General features: G+C 36.1%; 1 protein-coding gene across 1 annotated transcript in view; it reads left to right on the top strand.

Moving 5' to 3' along the window:
- GNAT3 (G protein subunit alpha transducin 3) overlaps positions 1–22,253 on the top strand; it is a 57,004-nt gene that overhangs the window by 31,837 nt on the left and 2,914 nt on the right. Inside the window, exons 4-5 of the mRNA XM_043462932.1 lie at positions 5,251–5,408; positions 11,391–11,519. Of these exons, the coding sequence (XP_043318867.1) occupies positions 5,251–5,408; positions 11,391–11,519 (287 nt within the window). The remainder of the gene's footprint in view (positions 1–5,250; positions 5,409–11,390; positions 11,520–22,253) is intronic.

Consider the following 22,253-nt stretch of genomic DNA (forward strand, 5'->3'; position numbering starts at 1 on the left):
TGTTTGCAAATCAGATAGCAGTCATCACTAAAGACCTGGAATGTGTTAGTTAAAACTTTTAGTGATCTGGCATGAAGGTGGAGTGAAAACAGACTCTGTACATTGCTGCCACTATGCTAACTACAAAATAAAAAGAAATGTCATTTACTCACACCCCACATTAAATGGTGTAAACAGAGTAACTTAAGCAGCACTAAACAACTGGCATAACCTCTCAGGAGTTCCTGCGTCCTTAAGTATCAAACATCACAGGGTCAGGTACTGCATAGCTCATACTTTTATTTCAATTAATGTCGATTATAGCAATTTCAATCACATTCTTCTTCAGTATTTGATGTTGAGATTAATATACTCTCTACCTGACTCAGACTGTTTGTTTGACAGATTAATTGCTAAGCACTTAAGTGTGGCTTTCACAGTTCTGGTGTCCTATGAATCTCAATTTAGCTGCCAACTTATATATACAGTGCATATACGTTTATATAACCATTTATACCTCACCACACAGATTGCCATTCAAAAAGAGAAAGATTTCTAACAGAAAATATACATGAGCTTTACTGGTCACTGGTTCTGTAAGTTTGGACAAGATACTTAAGTTTCAGGTTTTTCATCCACAAAGTGTTAGCTTTCATCATTAAATTACAATGATTATTACAGGAAGCAAGAATAATAAATCCATACAAACACTAATTATGAAAGAATATAAGCTCCCAATATTAGATATTATTACTTTCTAATAATCACAGTGAATAAAGGCTCATTAACATTTATGTATTGAAGTATACATCCAATATCATTTGAAAAGTTGTTTTTCACTAAACTATTATCTATATGGCAGACAACTAACTGGACACTAGGAATATACTGAAGAATCAGCCATAAATGAGATGGAAACAGTATTTGCCCTCCGGAGAAGAAAAAATGGTGTTGACCAAGTAGTTATATTTCAGCTATTACAAAAGCTTTTAAAGATGGTAAAGTTGAAGAAACAAAAAAGTGAAATAAAGGCATTTACTTGTTCTCTCTCAACATTACTATATTCTATTTCAGAAATCTAAAACAGTCACTAGACTGACTAAAAGAATGCTGAAAATTGCAATACACATTGTGGGTGTTGTGACCATCTTTGACAAACACGTGATGCAGTGAACCCTATAATCTGAAGTAAAGAGCACTGATTACTCAAGACGGTTTATGATAAAAGTTCTATAATCAGATAAGTTTGGGATACATATGTGCTGTAACAATTTTTAGGAAATGAACAAACAATATTTGTAAGCAAAGCTTCTGAAAATCCTGTAACTAAAACTTGGCATTTTAAACCCAACATTTCTGCAAATTATTAGGCTATGCTATCTTTTCCTTCCTTGATGTATTTTTTCCATTATCTTTCAAAATATGATTCTAGGCTTCAGAATGAGTTATACAAGGTTCTAGGTTCATCTGAGGTTCCTAATATTGATGAAGAAAGTCTGGAAAACTTCTTGAGGAAACATATTTCACTTTCTATGCAACACAGTTCTAGAGCTACCCAACGTAAAGAGAATGAGTTATTCTAAAACCACCATAATTCCCAAACTTTTCCAAATACATGATAGGGAAATAAAATTTCTTTAGGATACCACTCAAACCTGCAGTGAATTATTAATATTTGGAAAATGATTAAACATCCCTTAAATGTCTCTAGATCATGAGATATGAGCTAATTAGTATATTCATTTTATTGATTCATTCATTCAACAACATTTCAGGGTATGTACTATGTGTTAGGTTCTGTTCTTGGTTTTAAGGATGTAGACACAAACAAAAAATTAAATTTCTGCCTATATATACTTACAATCTAACATAAAATATGCAAAGAATTGTGCACTATACAGATGGTAATAAGTATACTATGAAAAAATTTCAAGACAGTTAAGGGGGAGAAAGTGTAAGAATGAAAGAAGAGATGTTAAGGAAGCCATCCTTGAGGTGGTGGTATATTCGAGGAGATCTGAATGAAGTAGGTAGTGAGTCACAGGAAAGTCATGAAGAGATCAGCCATTCTCAAAAACTTTGAAAGCTTGGTGAGTTCAAGGAATAGTAAGGGGTCCAGTGTGTCTTGAGGAAAGAAGGACAAAAGCACAGGGTTGTAGTGGGGTGAGGGGGAAAGAGGAAATAAAATTAGAAAGGAGGAGATGGCTAAAAACATAGAACCACAGTAAGGAATTCGGAATTTTGTATTGAGTTTGATGGGAAATTCTGGAGGTTTTTTTTTTTTTTTAAATTGGGATTAAGATAATCGGTAGGAGTTAAATGTTCAATCCATTTGACTCTGATATAAAGATAATTTCTCATATAGCTGTTAATTTTGGTGTGATGTATTTCAAAAATTCAAATTTCGCTGGTGGGCCCAATACCCTAAACGTGTAAATTTGGTCTCTTTAATTATCATATGTATTAAGTTGCTTCAGCCATGTCCGACTCTTTGCAACCCTGTGGACTATAGCCCCCGAGGTTCCGCTGTCCATGGGATTCTCCAGGCAAGAATACTGGAGTGGATTGCCATACCCTCCTCCAGGGGATCTTCACAACTCAGGGAATGAACCCTCATCTCTTGTGTCTGCTGCACTGGCAGGCGGGTTCTTTACCACTAGCGCCACCTAGGGATCTCCTTAATTATCGTAACTGTAGAAAAACTTTTAAGATTGAATTGCAGTATGTCTAATAAGATATTTTTTATGGCTTAAAAAAAATATATTGCAAGGAATTCTCAGCTCAGGCTGCACATTTGAATGACCTGGGAGATTTTTAAACCTACCTTTGCAGACTCTGACACCCAGAAATTGATTCATTTTATTTGAGTTGGGGTCCCAGTATCAATTTTTTTTTTTAAAGTGCCCCACATGGTAACAATGTGTAGTATTGGTTTGAAAATCACTACCATCAACTTTACCTCTGCATGCGTCTTAAGTCATGTCCAACTCTTTGCAACCCCATAGACTGTAGCCTGCCAGGCTTCTCTGTCCATGAGATTCTTCAGGAAAGAATACTGGAGTGGGTTGCCATACCCTTCTCCAGGGGATCTTCACGACTCAGGGATGGAACCCTCCTCTCTTGTTATTTAAACTCACATATTGGCAGGCAGGTTCTTTATCAGTAGCTCCACCTGGGAAGCCCCACAGTAAAATATAAAAGGTCTCCAAAGACAAAAACCAAACTGATTGGGTATTTTGCCCGTAGCTCATAGTAAATGGTGACCAAGAGGACTTTCTGATATTTAATTGTTCAAGTTGAGACTATATTCATGACACCTCTACAAATAAAGAATATTTAAATTAACAAATGGTATATATTTAAAAGAATGAAAGAAAGAGTATATAACAGCTTGGTTTGTAAAGTTTACAAGGCATGTGATTTTTTTTTCCCCCTCTAGGGACAATATTGTTTAAGTAACTATTTCATTGCATCATTTGTCCTAAATGGCACTTTAATGTGGAAGAAGGCAAATAGAATGATGCCAGCAAAAATAACTGGTCATATTTCACTAATTTGCAGTTTCCTGTCATATCCAACTAATCTGGAGGAAGGATTTTAAAGTTCATCTTGTGTTGACACAATAAAATGACAGGTCAAAGCCTTTGATTTGGGCCAGTTAAAATTTGTGGCCTAGTGGTCATCTGATCAATTTGGTTTAGTAGTAAAATTGGATTGTGAAGAAAGATAAAATGAAGTTTTTAGTTTTAGCAGAGCCTTTCTTTAACAGTGTTATAGACACCCTTCATTTTTTATACAAAGAGCAGATCTTTAGTAAAATGGTGACACAAGCCTATCATCAATTTCAAGTAATAAATTGAGTTGTATCAGAAAGGCATTGGGATCTTGTTGGACAGACTTCACTAGTAGCCACCTAATTTTGCAGAAAATATGTTTAGGCTTGACTCTTTTTCTGATACTTACATCTTTATTGATTTGGCAAATTTACCTCCAAGTTTTAGTTTCCTCATTTGTAAGAAAGAAAATATATAGTGTATGTTACTCTTGTTGTAAGGATTGTGTGAGATGTCACATGTACTAAATGTCATGTGAGTTGTTATGAAAATATGCATGAAAAAGAGCCAGCAAAAAGAATATGGGCTTTGGAATCTGACAACCAAGATATGAGCCTAGATTTCTCCATTTGCCTGGTCTAGCATCATGGCCAATAATTGAATTATTCTGAAACCTACATTCTTAACAAAATTTTTTTAGTCATAAACCAGTGTGGATCATTAGTTTAGGTAAACTGTAGACCATGTTATTTACTCAAACTTCCTTTTGATCTTGTCACCTCCAAATATCCCATCAGGAATAACACAATACTTGGTTTTCTTTTCTCCTTTTCCTCTTTTTTTCTTTACTTCCTTCCCTTCTTTTCTCTTCCTAATGAAATCTCACCTCTGCCCTATTAATTTGCCCTAAAATCATGCTCATGACAACACCCACAGTGATATTCAAAAACTTTGTCTGTATCAAAATGTTTACCATTGGTAATTTTTATGACTGCAAGTAGGTATGTGATGGTAAATAATGACAATATATTTCTAAACTATAATTTTAGAGTATTGAGTTTTAATTTCCATTTGTACTCTAATTCTTACTTGGTATTTTTCTTTCCTGAAAATATATGGCCATGATCAAAGGAATACAATGTGCTCAATTAGATTAGATATGTTGCTCCTTGATACTAGCATTCTGGTCCTCTAGAAGCTCAGTGGACTTACACCAAAATGCTGTTATCCCCTTTTCCATCATATTTAGATATCAGTGATAAATACCAGATATCTTAATTTCTTCATGTAATATTTCACAGTTTTTGCAATGAAGGACTTTTGTGGACATAAGCCAGAAGTTTCATTATAAGATACTTGTGTTATATTAACCTAAAGATATAGTGGGCTTCCCTGTGGCTCAGCTGGTAAAGAATCTGCCTGCAATGCAGAAGACCTGGGTTTGATCCTTGGATTGGGAAGATCCCCTGGAGAAGGGAAAGGCTTTCCACTCCCGTATTCTGTCCTAGAGAATTCCATGGATTGTACTAGTCCATGGGGTCACAAAGAGTCTGACATGACTGAGCGACTTTCACTTCACTTCATAGTGAATAGATTTGCAATGAAATTGCTACTGAAGTAAAAATCATCAAATTGAAATGATCTTTTGGAAAACAAAAGAATATGTGAGTTTAAACAACAATACATTTTTATCCTTCTGACAAAAACAATGCTGCAGGAAGACCAACGACAACTTTGTGTGATGGCAAATACCCTGGAAGATGGCAGCATGACACCTGAATTGGCTGAGGTGATAAAACGACTGTGGAGAGATCCGGGGATTCAGGCCTGCTTTGAAAGGGCATCTGAATATCAGCTCAACGACTCAGCAGCATAGTAAGTAAATGCATTTTAAAAGGAACTGTAGTTGAAACATTTACGCTTAAAAATTGTAACTCTGTATACTCTGCATTTGTAATCACAAATGACAAAAGTAAATAGCTTTACATTTTTATCATACTAAAATAACAAGTAAATGAAAGGAAAGAAAAAAGAGCAAGATGATATAAATAAGATGTAAAAAACAAAGCCATGGAAGCGTTTTAAGTAACTAATTTTGAAACTATTAATATATGTCTGGAAAGATATATGTTGCAAATATTTTCTCCCAATTACAAAGATTTAATCATTATGTGGGCTTCTCAGGTTTCCTGCCAAGCAGGAAACGCGGGTTTGATATCTGGGTCAGAAATGTTCCCTGGAGAAGGAAATGGCAACCCCCTCCAGGATCCTTGCCTGGAAAATCCCATGGACAGGAGCCTGGCTAAAGTCCATGAGGTTGCAAAGGGTGAGACATGACTCAGTAACTGAGTGCACTTGTGTACCTGTGTGCGCGCACACACACACACAATCATTATGCACCAAGCTCAATTCAGTTCAATTCAGTCCAGTCACTCAGTTGTGTCCGACTCTTTGTGACCCCATGAACAGCAGCATACCAGGCCTCCCTGTCCTTCAACAACTCCCGGAGTTTACTCAAACTCATGTCCATTGAGTCGGTGATGCCATCCAACCACCTCATCCTCTGTCGTCCCCTTCTCCTCTCACCTTCAATCTTTCCCAGCATCAGGGTTTTTGAAATGAGTCAGCTCTTCACATCAGGTGGCCAAAAGAGTGGAGTTTCAGCTTCAGCATCAGTCCTTCCAATAAATATTCAGGACTGATTTCCTTTAAGATGGACTGGTTGGATCTCCTTGCAGTCCAAGGGACTCTCAAGAGTCTTCTCCAACACCACAGTTCAAAAGCATCAATTCTTTGTCACTCAGCTTTCTTTACAGTTCAACGTTCACATCCACACATCACTACTGGAAAAAAACATAGCTTTGACTAGAGGGACATTTGTTGGCAAAGTAATCTCTCCGCTTTTTAATTTGCTGTCTAGGTTGGTTATAGCTTTTCTTCCAAGGAGCAAGTCTTTTAATTTCATGGCTGCAGCCACCACCTGCAGTAATTTTGGAGCCCCCCCAAAATAAAGTCTACCACTGTCTCCGCTGTTTCCCATCTATTTGCCAAGAAGTGATGGGGCTGGATGCCATGATCTTAGTTTTTCGAATGTTGAGTTTTAAGCCAACTTTTTCACTCTCCTCTTTCATCAAGAGGCTCTTTAGTCCTTCTTCACTTCCTGCCATACGGGTGGTGTCATCTGCATATCTGAGGTTATTGATATGTCTCCCGGCAATCTTGATTCCAACTTGTGCTTCTTCCAGCCCAGCGTTTCTCATGATGTACTCTGAATATAAGTTAAATAAGCAGGGTGACAATGTACAGCCTTGATGTACTCCTTTTCCTATTTGGAACCAGTCTGTTGTTCCATGTTCAGTTCTAACTGTTGCTTCCTGACCTGCATACAGGTTTCTCAAGAGGCAGGGCAGGTGGTCTGGTATTCCCAAAAGGCTTTGGCACAGTCAATAAAGCAGAAAGAGATGTTTTTTCTGGAACTCTCGCTTTTTTGATGGTCCAGCAGATGTTGGCAATTTGATCTCTGGTTCCTCTGCCTTTTCTAAAACCAGCTTAAATATCTGGAAGTTCACGGTTCACGTACTGTTGAAGTCTGGCTTGGAAAATTTTAAGCATTACTTTACTAGTGTGTGAGATGAGTGCAGTTGTGTGGTAGTTTGAGCATTGTTTTCATTGCCTTTCTTTGGGATTGGAATGAAAACTGAGCTTTTCCAGTCCTGTGGCCACTGCTGAGTTTCCAAGTTTGCTGGCATATTGAGTGCAGCACTGTAACAGCATCATCTTTTAGGATTTGAAATAGCTCAACTGGATTTCCATCACCTCTACTAGCTTTGTTCGTAGTGATGCTTCCTAAGGCCCACTTGACTTCACACTCTAGGATGTCTGGCTCTAGGTGAGTGATCACACCACTGTGATTATCTGGGTTGTGAAGATCTTTTTTGTATAGTTCTTCTGTGTATTCTTGCCACCAAGCTCAAGATGAACACAAACTGGTGACATGCATGTTGAGGTATGGACTATTAACTTCATTTCTAACCAAGTTACCAAAATTATCTTCTAAAATAACCTTGTTAATGGCATGTGCTTTGGCTTCCTTGGTTTGATAGGCATGATATAGAATTTCAGAAGAAAGTAATGTACTGATTTGAGGAATGTTTGTATATAGTGGGATTCTTTTGGAATTGCAAGCAAGATTATCTAGTTTTCACAACAATATCAACCAGTTAGAAATTTTTAGCCATAAGCAATAGGAGGTTGTAACAGTATTTATAACTTCATTATTAAAATGATTTTAAATATCCATTTTAGTAATTGGTTCTTGACCTGTCCCACAGTTACATGCCTGTAAGCATGTGTGCACATGCATATAAATACAATGTAAGTACTTATTCTATATTTCTGTCCCTGAAACTGAATGTGTGAATGGATATATATGCAGTTCTTCTGATGGACTCCCAACAGAGCATACTAGATGAACTTAAAAAATAAAACAGTAAAGTAAAAGTTAAACAAATGAGAGATTATTTGAGGACAGAATAAAAAAAAAAAAAACTTGCAAGATACCTCAGATTTTAAGCATAATAAGAAGAAGGATTATGGAGAGAAAACAAACCATATAAATTCCAGGAAAACATAACAAAAACAAAAGTCTTCTGTGATTGCTCATTCATGTTCATTTAAAATTCCAAAATCCAATGGACATATTGCCCTTGGAGGAAAGTCCTGTTCTTATCTCTCTGATGACGTAGAGAATGGGTATCACCCTTTGATTATATAAACAATGGTTTAATATTACTCTGTGGTATAGAAAACATTGCTTTTGATATGAGTCGTTGAAAAAGGCAATCACAATTAATCAGAAACTGAATTGTGGAATATTCCTATAAAATATTGCTTAGCAAAGTTCTGGAGAAGGAGGAAAAGAAAAATAGATCGATACTTGTAATTTTAATATATTTCATTTTAGATACACATTATTGGCTGGACATTTTCCCTTAAATAATGTAAGAAATATGTTTGCAATTATATTACATTATGTTTACCAGATTCTTTGCTCTTTGATATCAAAAAAGTTTATGTACTGCATACCCCAAATGGGCAAATAAAATGACATTTTATTGTTTTTTTTTTTTTTGCTTCCTTTAATGTTAGCTTTTTTTCTTTGTTTTGACAAAATATATTTTACAGTGAGACTATCACATTTCAGATTCATATTAAAAATATTTGTCTGTTCTTCAAGTTAAACAAGTCTATAAATCCGTTTGCACCAATTCTGTGAATGTTGCCAGTAATGCAGTGATTTTTAACTACCCAGATCAATTTGCAAAGAGCAGTAGAAAATAAAAAGAAAGTTGACGTCTTCTCTCTGTGTCTAAGAAAGTTTTCTTATAACATTTTTTAAAAACAATGTAAATGTTAACTTTTTTGCCTTTATGGATTCTTAAAGTAAGAATTAAATGAAAGCTTATACTAAATTAGCTGAAACTCCATTGCTTTTTTCCAAAAATTAACAGCAGGTTTTTAAAAAATACTTAATTACGTTAACGTTTTAAACTAAAATTAATGTCAGAATGATACCACATCCAGTTTACTTCATATACATTCTGTAGTGCAGTGGTATTTCTTTTCCTTCCTCCCTCTTCCTCTTTCTTCCCCCTTTCTCTTCCTTTCCTTTCTTCATTCCATCTATCCATTCATGTACCTTCTATTAATCTCCCCATCCAGTTTTTCTGGACATGAGATATTTGATTTTCTCTCAAACCTAAAGACTCTTTAAGTTGAGGTCAATAAAGAGATGAGTCCTCACCAGGGAATGTTGGTGACATAACACCTCACCCTCCACAATCAGTACTAGCAAACAGAGAAAAGCGTCACGAGAGCAGAAAAGATTTTTATTAATACTTCACGGTTTGCTGATTGGGGCTGTCTAATGTGCAACAAACTCCACATGCTTTAAGATTCAACATGGACTTCACTGAAAAAGATACTATTTTTACATGATTAGAAAAAGAGTGATATTTTTTAAGTGATTTGAGCTACAGGTATTTCAGGCCTCTGTCTTGTTTTAAGTTTTAGACCACAGGCTTGAGCACCCAAATTCTATATTTGTTTATTAAAATGAGCATTTTAGATGCAAATTTGTCACTCTGCCAATGCTTCTGCTTTGTTTGACATCATTTATGTATGCAAATAAAGGTACATTAAAGTGTGTCTTTACCAAAGTATTCATTTACCCATAACTAAAATGGATTTAATCTATCACAGCAGGTATGTTTTGTTTGGATTGCTTTTGTTTTTGCCCCTGCATGAACCAACTGACGAACGGTATACTATGCACATACGCAGCCTGAGTTAACAAGAAATTCACCAAAGACCTTGCTTCAGAAATAGAAAATAGATAAAACAAAATATCTTCTAACACTTTCTTCTGATGTATTTATATCTTGATTTGTGTTTTTATAATAAAATTAAACTATTAGAAAAAACATGGTGATCAATTTTCACGTCATACATATAAGTGTTTCTGAAGTCTGACTGTCTATTTGTCCTTGACCAAAATCCCTTTGGGACACTTGACAATTCTTAGTTTCTTTCAGCTTAAAATCACAAATATCCTTCAAGCATAATTATCTACATTGGTACTGAATTTATTTTAAAAAACAAACAGCATTAATGTCTAAGGCATTGTGCTAGGCTTTAAGGTATAACAGCTCTTCAACTTAGTCTTTGAAAAATTGAACTGTTGAACAATAACTAATACTCAGTTATATTCTACCTCTCAAGTTCTGTCTAGATGAATGCATGTCCATTATGATCTTTTTTATTTAGGTTATAAGTATGAACTTGGTTCAATATAAAGGCCAATTTGATCATAAAAACTTTACTAGGCTATTGGTATCTCTATTAATATTTTTATAGAAATAGCCATATGGCTAAGCTCCTAAAACCTTAGTATCAAAAGTATAGAACAGGTGATTTTCAACTGCTTTTAAAGCAATAAAGCACTTTGTTTTACTCCAGCGACATGATCTGGCTTGAAGGATGAAGCTAAGAGAAGTTTATTTCCTCTAATCTAATAGACTCTTCTAGAGCACATAGCTTAATCATTCTCATTCCAGCCCCTTACCACCCCTATATCCTGTGCGCAGAAAGAGGACAGTGTTTTGGCTGATGATAGTAGGGCTTTTAAATGTGGCCTCTGGAGAAGAGCAGAGGACGCACTGAGGCACTCATGGAAGAGAAGAGGAGGTAAGGATACAGTTTATAAATTCAGCTTTCTGTCCTCAGGAGCGGGTCAGCAATGTAACAAAGTAGTTCCAGCATGAATCAGGAAGAAACTTAAAAGGTTCTTCTATTACTGACCTAACTGGATAAAATTATGGAACATAATAAAAACAGTTCCAATTCCTAAACTAGATGATCCAGGAGAAACAACACAAAACCGACAGACCACAATACTAAAACAAGTCACTCTCTTAAAATTGCAACTGCCTAAATACAAACTATAGCATTTTGAGTTTAGTCTAGTGACCATCATTACAAGAAAGCATTTTTGACAGAGGGATGACCTAAGTCCTGTAAGGAGAGCTTTCCTCTCAAATGCCTATTCAGACACCAGTGAATCCATCATCTCAGCCTTGTAAAATAAAGCCAAGGCAGCATTCACGCAGCTGGTCGGCACACCCAGTGCTCTGCAACATCCCAGCCACTGAACTCTTATAATTTTGAGAAGCAGAGTTTGAAAAGCATCAGTCTGGAGTTTAATCAGTTTAATGGACTCGAAACGAAAAATTCATTTGTACTGAATCCTGGTATCTTCCAATACAAAGTTAAAACTATATATGCTATTTTTTTTATTAGCTACCTTAATGATTTGGACAGAATAGCAGCGCCTGGCTATGTCCCGAATGAACAAGATGTTCTACATTCTCGAGTGAAAACAACTGGGATCATTGAAACTCAGTTCTCCTTTAAAGACTTGCATTTCAGGTATGAGCAAATGTCTTTTTAAACTCTCAACAGAAATATGCATCAGGCACATATTCTTTATGGAGAAGAGCTCTAACCCATGATGAGTGCAGTGAGTCCCTGGGCATGTTCGTGAGGCCTCATTTACTCCAGTTCCGTGGTCTTTCACTGCCCTCCTGTAGGTCTCCATGCCAATCCTGATCCTGAGCCTCATCCTCCTCTTCAAGAAAAAAGTACCTCTTCTTGAGCAGGTGGGAGCTAGATTTCAGTTTCCTCATACTTGAAACTGATATCCTACTTTGAAAAAATTTCAAAAGGAAATACATTTATATAACATTGAAGCAACAGGTGCCAAGGACCTTATTTCTGTACCTTCCTACTCTCCCATTTGCTTGAAATGTTATTTTGTTTCCTTAATTTAAAAAATGCAAATAATTGAGAAGAGAATTATTTGAATGTGATGCTATCTACTGGAATAACAAGACCTATTTCACAAGCATAATTTGGGTATGAGTCCATTATTTTCATTGCTGTCACATTATCAAGACCCTCCTAGCAATTCTGTTGTAAAATTGCCCATTTACTATATCAAGAAATAGAAATCCATACTATAGTGTTAGAAAATGTCCCTTGACACTTAAGTACCTCTCCCTATGATTGTGGATGAGATAGAATATTAGACATTAGGACCATGTTCCAGATGTACCCTTAGTAATGAATATGTTGATAAAAACAAGTCATTCATGCATTCAATAATAGGAATATCTTTTAAAAGTAGAAAAAAATGGGAAAAGGTGACATGAATTATTTGTGTCCATTGAGGAAAGATTGTTTCAGTGGGATCAAAGTTTAATTGCTTTAAAACTATTGTAACTACTGACATATAGTATTTAATTAGAATATTAGTACACAGATGGCGAGGATACTTTCAAGTTAATATGGAAGAAAGCCCTGAAAACTACCCATTAATGTCAAGCCCACAAATAATTAATTTTCTGAAAGATGAACCAAAGAGTCAAACAGGATAAAGGAACTGCAAAGATTGGGATCGACATCTCTTGGCACACATAAGCAGTTTGTCTTCAGGCCTGTCATCACTGTGGTACAGTTCCTCCTTGGCAACTACTTTCTCCAGACTCCTGATCATTGATCCAGTTTCCAGCATTTTACTTTGAGAACCCAAATCCAATTGCTCCTCTGTTCTACCCCTCCTAAGCCTCTCAAAGCAATTTTGGCACACTCACATTTCTTTGACTCGTCCTCTTCAGATTTTCCCCTGAAACAGGCTAGAAGCTGACTGCAGGCCTTGGGGCTAATCCTACCAAGGTTCCAATCACAGAGTCTCCATTAATTAGCGGCAGCTGTTGAGGAATAAAATTATCTTTCCTTTGCTTGTCTAACATCGCTATTGTAAAAATTAATTGAAGTCCCAGCAGAGAGTTATAACTTGGTGTCATCTTATCTTATGTAAAGCTAATGGAATTTTCTGGATCCTAGATTGTCTTATTATTAAAACTGGCTGATAAGCCAGTTTTAAGAATTAATGTCACATCTTGAACATCTAGAAACTCCCAACCCTGGTCTTTCTTTACCACATATGAAACAATCTAATATCTTGTCAGGAATGCTGACTAGCATAAATTATCTTTTTTATATCTCTGTTCCTTGAATATCCTAAGTCTTAGAGTCTTTGCACTTACTGTTCTTCTTACCTAAAATGCTCTGACACTAGATCTCTGCAAGAACTGGCCCCTTCTTATTAAGTTTCCAAATCAAACACTGTCCCCTCATGGAGTCTTGACCACCTTATCTATTAACCATCCCTAAACGTCCCTGTTATAACTATACCCTCCAGAGTGTGGGTAAACATGTAACAGCAAGCCCCCAGGGGTAGAGAGAGGGCAGACTGATTTTTGGCCCTTGAGGATTTCTTGGGTGTAAACACCCTGACAATAGCCATTTTCAACTTACAAACATGATGACACTAAATATAGAGCTGGGAAGATATACAGACAGTTGTTTCCAGCCATACCGACGTGAGCCAGTATCATTGCACAGTTGATATTACACCATTTTTCTCTCTTTGAACTTACCACTATAGGAAACAGCCTTGTCTGCTCTTTTTGTTTCATGTGCTCTGAGGTCCAGAAGGCCAGGGGCCATGTTTGCTTACATCTATCTCCTGTGATTACCACAGTGACTAGCTCAGAGTAGGCACTCAGTCAGTCTTAATCCTGCCTGGAGGAATAAACGTACTGTGCCAAGCAACTATGAACACGGTCTTTACACCCTTACTGTAACATGATTAATGGGTATTGTTATCCTTACCTAAGACAGAGAGTCAAAAATGGAGGCTGAAAACAGGTAGAAGGTTTCTCCAAGATCACACACAGAAATGCTAGAAATGTGATTAGAATGGCTATCTTTCTAACTTCAAAAACCACACTTCTTACACTGCTCAACCCTGATGGGCTATAAGGTAAATTGGGCTGGAAACCACTCTTGGCCTGTAGAGTAAGTGCTTCTTCCAATGCTGTTGGTCATCCATTATTCCCTTCAGAGAGAAGAGGGAAGGGGGATAAAAAGACAGCCTATTGGGGAGATAAAGTCCTGTTGTCAGGGCTCTTTGGCATTTCACAAGTCTGTGCTCCTAAAAGGAGGGTATGTGTGAAATTGCCAACGAACACACAAAAACTCAGGAAATCATGATCATTTCCTGAAACATCAAGTTCACTCAGTACCAAGTAATATCATTATCCATACATTGTAAAAAACCAAGTAGAATACAGCATTTGCATTAGGACACTAGACTTTCATTGATGTATCGTCATTTTCCTTTCCTTTCCAATTCTGTGGTTAATTCTGTAAAGCACTTTAAGTTGTATAAGTAATCTTTCATATGTATATATATGAAAATATACTTTCTTATATTGTTGGCCCATATGAAGGGATGAGAAAGGTCTTGCTAATTCTTTATGCAGTAGCAATGCTAAAATATAAGATATTTGTGAATTGGACTGAAGCTCAGTTAAGACTCATTTTGACATAACATTTTCTATAGTATGCAACCACTAACTCTGTCCCACCCACTAAAACAGGTTTTGAGCTCTTTTGTTTTCTGACTAGCTTTTGCTTTCTCTCTGGCTCAAGAGGGTGTGTAATTAAGGACGTCATTTATGAGGAAGAGAATGCAGGGAATTTCTCTAGAAACAATATTTAAACAATGAAATTTTGAAAATACTCAAATTTTACTATAAAGCATAAAAAACGCAGCTATACATACTTTTAAGGAACTATTTTAAATCATTTAAAAAATTTCAAATCATTTAAATAGTCACAGCAATTGAGATAACTAATACCTTAATAAATTCTCACAGCTAAATCAGTTTTTTTTTTGAAGTACTAAATAGGATTATCCAAAAGTACACAGACATTCGTAGTGTAAAATTTCATAGTATTTTAAAATAGGGAGTATAAAAATAAGGTACCTTCCAACTTCATTTCAGTAAGTGCTTAGGTACTTACATTAGCACTGATTTGTATTCACATAGCATAAATCATCCTAAAACTTTTAAAGCTAAAGTTAATTTACATATTAAATTCAAGACTATAGAATTTTAAACAGGAACATCAAAATGAGAAAATTCTCTCTATCAATGCACTGTATCATCTTCATGTATCACCTAATTTAATGCAAATTACCTTGGAGTTTTTTTACCAAACCAGAACCTTCAACTGTCAAACTGGTAAAATTAATTCTCTTTACAGAAGTTACTATGTAAATAGAAAATGCAATGCAAATGTGAACCCTTTTATTATTATAAAATAATTCCTCAGGGCAAAGAACTTACAGATCATGAGTTATCAGTTATAGAGAAGTCCTTTCTTCCTGTTACTCTATGATTAAAATAATTGAAAGGAGATAAAACTATATGGAAGCTAGGGAAAAGAGGTCAACAACTATTACAATGTAGAGCTTTAGATTTTGTAATTGTAATGTAACTATTTTCAACAATGTTTACCCAATCTATGATACAAAACAAATTATAATTGTTTTGAATTTGAAGTTAAATCATGCCCACTGTGTTCATTTCTGTGGGAACATGAGACATCTTAGCTTAGGAGTGAGTCTGGTTGTCTACCAAGCAATTGTAGACCAACTTAGGTTTGTTATTCTCTATTAGATCTCACAGAGCAATAAATCATGTATAACTATACCTTTGTTACAGGTATGTTCATGGTTAATGTTATCAAAATTATAAGTTATAAAACATGATGTCGAACTTATTCTCATGATAGAATTTACTTTTATGACTTTAAGCGTTATATTATTCAATAATCAGAGAGCTCTTCTGTAGGCATTTTAAGTTACACCCAAATTTAGTAGAAAATATATAATGATATTAACAATTAAAGGAGTTTAGAGACCCCAGGCTACCTTATGGTGGTTAATCCTTTTGATTCTGTTTCTTAATAACAAGCAGTTAAGAGATTTAGAATGACCGTGGTGCATATTCTTTCTACCTGCAAGCATCTGCCCTAATTTATTTTCAGAACTGGACACCAGGGAAAGACTCAGTGAAGCTCTTTTGCTCAGACTGTGCAGTGGTGACACAAACACACCTGTCGGCCCTGACACAGGCAGCCTCCCTAGGACCTTACACCTGGATTTCTTGTGGGGATCAATTTATACCGTATATGAATGTCAAATCACTAGGTTGTAACATGAAATAATATAATTTTGTATGTCAACTATACTTCAATAAAAAGATAAAATTTTAAAAGTTATACCAATTCTGATATAGTCAAATATGTTGAATACATCCCATTTGACACAAGAGCTTAAAATAAATTTCTACTCATATTAGATCTTATTTTTCTGTGGTCAAATACATAAAGGATGTCAGAAATTGTTATTTTTCCAAGAGAGTCACATGCTTATAGGACGAGCAAAGACATCTTACAAAAAATTAGCTGCAATAGCATTATTTTTAGCTGTCCTAGACTATGCAATGACTTTGACAGTAAACAAAGGGTCTGTTATTTCATAATAACCTATTCTAACATGAAGTATGAATAACCTTATGTGGTTAAATATTTGTGTGTTCAAGTCCCTTCAGTCATGTCCAACTCTTTGCAATCCTATGAATTGTAGCCCACCTCTATCCATGGGATTCTCCATGCAAGAATACTGGAGTGGGTTGCCATGCCCTCTTCCATATTTAGCCAATTGTTTAACATAAATTAGTAAAATTCAGAAGCTTTTCCAACTGTTTAAAATGGGCTATAAAACTCAACTGTTTAGTCAACTGTTTAATATAAAGCCATAAAACTGTGATGGCTTGCCCTATATTAATACCATGGGCAGTTTAACAAATAATTGATGCTCAATTTTTGCTTAAAAGCCTGACCTGTGAATTTTTAGTTACATCATACATGTCAGGCACATTTTAATTAAACACATTTTTAATTAAACACATTAAACACATTTAAGTTAGACACATTTTAATATTTAAGAATCCTTACTTAAATATCAGACTTAAGGACACATGTATTAAGTCAATCAAGCAATCAAAAAAAAAGAAAAAAGAACTTTTCAAAATGAAAACTGAAAGTTCCATTTAAAGTCATTAAAGCTCTAGTTATCAACTATTCAGGCAATTAAGGATATTCAAGCCACATCACATATCCATTCACCTCATTTATTGTCCCAGTATATTTAACCAATCCAGATATTCAGTTAGCAAATATACAGGTTGTCCTCTGATTTCTATTATTGTTTTTCTCAGAATAGTGATGACGAAGTGTGTATTTATATTTCTTACATGCTCCACTTTGGGAATCTCCACATTTTTTTCAATGATTATAATGCTTTAGTGTTATCTGCTCAGTCATGTCTGACTCTTTGCAACCCCATGTAGTATAGCCCACCAGGCTCCTCTGTCCATGAAATTCTCCAGGCAAGAACACTGGAATGGGTAGCCATTCCCTTCTCTAAAGTAAGCCCCAATTAAAATTTAGAGGAGGAGATAAACATAAAAAGACATGTAAAAAATAAGTTACTTGCCTGGAAAATTCCATGGACAGAGGAGTCTGGTGGACTACAGTCCACCCGGGGTTGCAAAGAGTTGGACATGACTGAGTGCACATGCACACTCAATAATATGGTAGTGGGTGTCTGAATAAACGTAAAAATCATTGTCAACAGATATAATCAAGCAAGTGCAGATTAATGGCTTAAACTGCTTCATAGTTTACCTGATACCAAATTAAAAGTACAATTGATGGAAAAAAAAATAAATAAATTACTACAACAGCAGCAAAGTAAAATGTAATATTCAAGAGAATGAATATAAAAGCAAAACTCCAGCCACTGATCTGCTTTGCCAATGAGTATTTCAGTTCAGTAATAGCAGATGGCATTAGAGAAAAGGTCAGTGCTCCCTGGACCTGTGTCTCTACCATCACTCTGCATAGGGGAAAAAAACACTTTATCAAGTGAGTCATAAAATGAGAGGATTATTAGCATGCAATCTAAGATTTTTCAGAAGCCATTTTATCAACATGAATAAAACCTTAAGACTGAGTAATCTTTGTCCTCCCTTCCTTGGGAGGCTGTAAGATATACTGAGAGAACAGTGGGCTAAGGATTATTTACATAACTTATACCTCTTATCAACTAAATATTTGACTGAAAAGGAGAATAGCTACTTTTCACACGTAAGTGTTAATATCAATAGCAGAGTTCAGAGAAGATAAATGATCCAAGTCAGGGGATAACCAGATGGTCCATTAAAAGAATGCAACACAACCCTTGGGAAGGGGAAAGTTTTAAAGTTTTGAACAGTTATCTGTTTGACAACACAAAAAGCTATTTTCTGACCTGGGGAAAGAAGGCTCCACAACAAATATGCTTCTACTCTACTTGGTGAGGATTTGACAGCTAACAGTAGATAGATGTACTTGTTACGACCTGTAGTCTAAGGAAGTAGACCTAATGAACTTCAGAACAAAGCTTAACATTCACAGCATAACTGTCATACACAGGAGAACCTAACATGGCACCTGCTACACAGCAGCCTCTAATATCAACTGGATTCATGAGCCTTGGGCAAGTTGCTTAGAGAGATAATTGTATCTAATAACTTTATGGTGAAGTTTAAATAATTGTTGACTAAAAGGTTAAAAGTCTGAATGCATATTTATCATCCTTGCTTCTATAAGAATGCTTACTAAATTTTAAAAGTTAAATTTGTTGGCTAATTTTTACATATAAAGTCAAAACAAAACCTTTAAGTCAAAACTGTCCTCTTCCTCCATTTATATTGCAAGTCTGAAACTGTAGAGGGTTTGATAATTAGCAGCACTTACAATAGTCTTTGAAAGTGAAACTGAAAGCCCCTCAGTTGTGTCCAACTCTTTGTGATCCCGTGGACTATACAGTCCATGTATAATTCCAGTCTGGCCTGGAATTCTCCGGGCCAGAATACTACAGTGGGTAGCCGTTTCCTTCTCCAGGGGAGAAGGGAGATTGAACCAGGTCTCCCACATTGCAGGTGGATTCTTTATCAGCTGAGTCACAAGGGAAGCCCCAAGGATACAGGATCAAATTGTATCTCCAGGGGAGAAGGGAGATCAAACCAGGTCTCCTGCATTGCAGGTGGATTCTTTACCAGCTGAGCTACCAGGGAACCCCATAACAGTCTTATTGACACCGAATTTAAATTTCTAAACCACACAACTATCGAACTCCTAAACATCGTATTCAATAATATGAGCAACTTCTCTTTTAATATACTATTAAATGGAGTGATTTTGCATTTGTTCACACATATTTGAGGAATTTTAGTTCTATATGTCTATTCTTTACTGGTTTAATATGTTGAAATATTAAGCACTAGAGAAATACAATGTGTGGTACTTCTGATTATCTTCAATAAGTCAGCTGACTGATGTTTAATACTCCATTATAGTTATTACCTTTGAAATATCTGTACAGGTTGGGTGTTCCCTGGTATTGAATATTTAATATCTTGGGATCAAGCTATTATGAAAACCCTGTAATTTTTCCTTTGCCTCGAGTCTCTTCCTCATCAAATCTGTCTTCAGATTTGAACTCAGATCAAAGTGACCTACCAATAAGCACACAAGCAAATGTTAATTCCCTAGTTCAAAATCACCTATGGATTACCATTGACCACAATATAAAAACTGATCTCATGTAATAGAAAAGACAGAAAATCTATTTCTGGTCTAACACCTCAGGCTTACTCCTACGTGCTCAAATCCCTTGCTCTTGTTTTTGCTCTTATTGCCTCTATCTGGAACATTCTTTTTACACACTATCATCTCTGCAATTTCTGATCACTCCATTTCACACACATACATACACACACAACTACCACCACCACAACCAGATCAGAAGATTCTCAAGACTGAAACTCTGACACTTAGAATATAATAAATGCTCAATAAATATTTGCTGACTCAGGCCATAAATTTCAATATTTTACCCTAATCTTCACATTCTCCAAAATATAATTATTTGCCCCAAGCATGCCATGTTCTCTCATGCCTTGATGACTTCGACATGCACTTTGGGTAAAAATCCTCCCTCCATTTCGTTAATATGGAAACTATTCATTTATTTGAAAATATTTATTGCATGTTTATTACGTTACAGGCACAATGCCTGGAACGGGGAATGTAACCATCTTCAATGTAGATAAGGTCCCTGCCCTCATGAGACCACTATTCTATTAGGGAGATAATAACTACTAAACATATGAAAAAATAAATCACAGCTATTGATTGTGACAATTACTATAAAAGAAATGGAGTGATACAACAGAAAGTAAATGGGCAACGGAAAGATTTACCAATTTACAAAGGATGCTGTAGGTAGCTATCTGCAAAGTCTCGATATTGATATTAAGACCCGAATATTGAGGGGAAAAAAAAAGTCTTATGGAAGGAAGAACTGAACCATGTTGCCTGGAAGGGAGATGGACTATGCAAAAGTCCTAAGATAGCAAAAAGTTAGATTTATATTAAAGGAACTGAATGATAGCATTGTGATTGGATTGCATTGAAAAGAAGAATGGTAGGAACTAAGCTTGCAAAAGTAGGAATAAACAAAAACAGCTAGAACCTGAGAGGTCGTCAGAAAAAGTTTGTGTTTGATGCTAAGGGCTTCCCTGGTGGCTCAGGAGTAAAGAATTCGCCCGCAATGCAGGAAATCCAGGAGATGTGGATTCAATCCCTGGGTCAGAAGATTCCATGGAGGAGGGCATGGCAACCCAGTTTAGTATTCTTGTCAGGAAAGTCCTATAGGCAAAAGAGTCTGGTGGGTTACTGTCCACAGGGTCGCAGAGTCAGACACGACTGGAGTGACTGAGCATACACTAAGGGGCAAAGAAGCCTTTGAAAAATTGTAAGCAGGAAAGTGATATAATAAGATTTACAGTAGGAGAAAATTCTGAGTGCTGTGAGAATTTGTTTTTAGAGCTTTTAGAAACAGGGAGACCAATTAGAGCATTTCTATAGTGTCCCTGGTGAGAAACTGGTGGCTTGTACAAGAGAGGAGTTTCAAAGGAGTTGATGAATTAGAAACTGCATTTCACATGTGCACTATATGGAGGATAAGGGAAAGAGGCGGGTTACAAAGGATTCCTAGCTTCTTCATTGAGTTTCTCTGTCCACACGGGTGCTTTTTACCAAAATACAAAACCAGAGGGAGGGCCAAATTTTCAAATATCTCCTTTAAGTTTCATGATCACTCAGGGTGACTTAAATCTTCCTCTGGGCTCATATTTTACTTTCTATGTTAGAATTTACCATCTATGTTACATTCTATGGACATGAATCTGAGCAAACTCTGAGAGACAGTGAAGGACAGGGGAGCCTGGCATGCTGCAGTCTATGGAGTCACAAAGAGTCAGACATGACTTAGTGACTGAACAACAACAACAAATTAGAATATTTATTACAAAATATTATAATTTATTTTTCTCTTTACAAGACAGCAAGCCCATTGAAGACAGTGACTGTATCTTTTTATCTTTGTGTCAGTAGGCTTAGCACAGTGTCAAGTACATAGTAGGCATATGATAATTGTTCAAATGAATGAATGTAGGAGGAGCTCAGTGAACAAACAAGACTTGTAGCATCAGAACCATGACAACTTTCAATCTTCTCTGGGCTCTAGTAATTTAAGAATACAGATAGTCTTTGATCAAAATCTCTAAGGCCAACACGTATCTTACTAAAACTTCAAACTGCTGTAAATTTCCCAGTTGCTCAAAGTCAGTATATGAATTATTTTACTCTACCCTGTGTAAATACATGCTAAGTCACCTCAGTCTGACTCTCTGCAACCCTATGGACTGTAGTCCTTCAGGCTCCTCTGTCCAAGGGGATTCTCCAGGCAAGAATGCCGGAATGGGTTGTCATTCCCTCCTCCAGGGGATCTTTCCAACCCAGGGGTCAAACCCACGCCTCTTACATCTCCAGCATTGTCAGGCAGGTTCTTTACCACTAGCGCCACCTGGAATACCGGCATGAAAACCAAAAAATAAATAAAAGTTCTCCTCTTCTGTAGTCCTCGAGCTGCAAGTTGCCCAAATAAGTCTTACTTCATAATCAATAAAAATTAAAAGACTACCTTTAAGCATATGAGAGCATTCATTTATAATGCCAAACGTTCATCTTAATGTAAATTTTGGAGGACATTTGTAAGATTCATTTTTCTGTTAT

This window comes from Cervus canadensis, chromosome 3, assembly GCF_019320065.1.
Source record: "Cervus canadensis isolate Bull #8, Minnesota chromosome 3, ASM1932006v1, whole genome shotgun sequence".
Classification (NCBI taxonomy): Eukaryota; Metazoa; Chordata; class Mammalia; order Artiodactyla; family Cervidae; genus Cervus; species Cervus canadensis.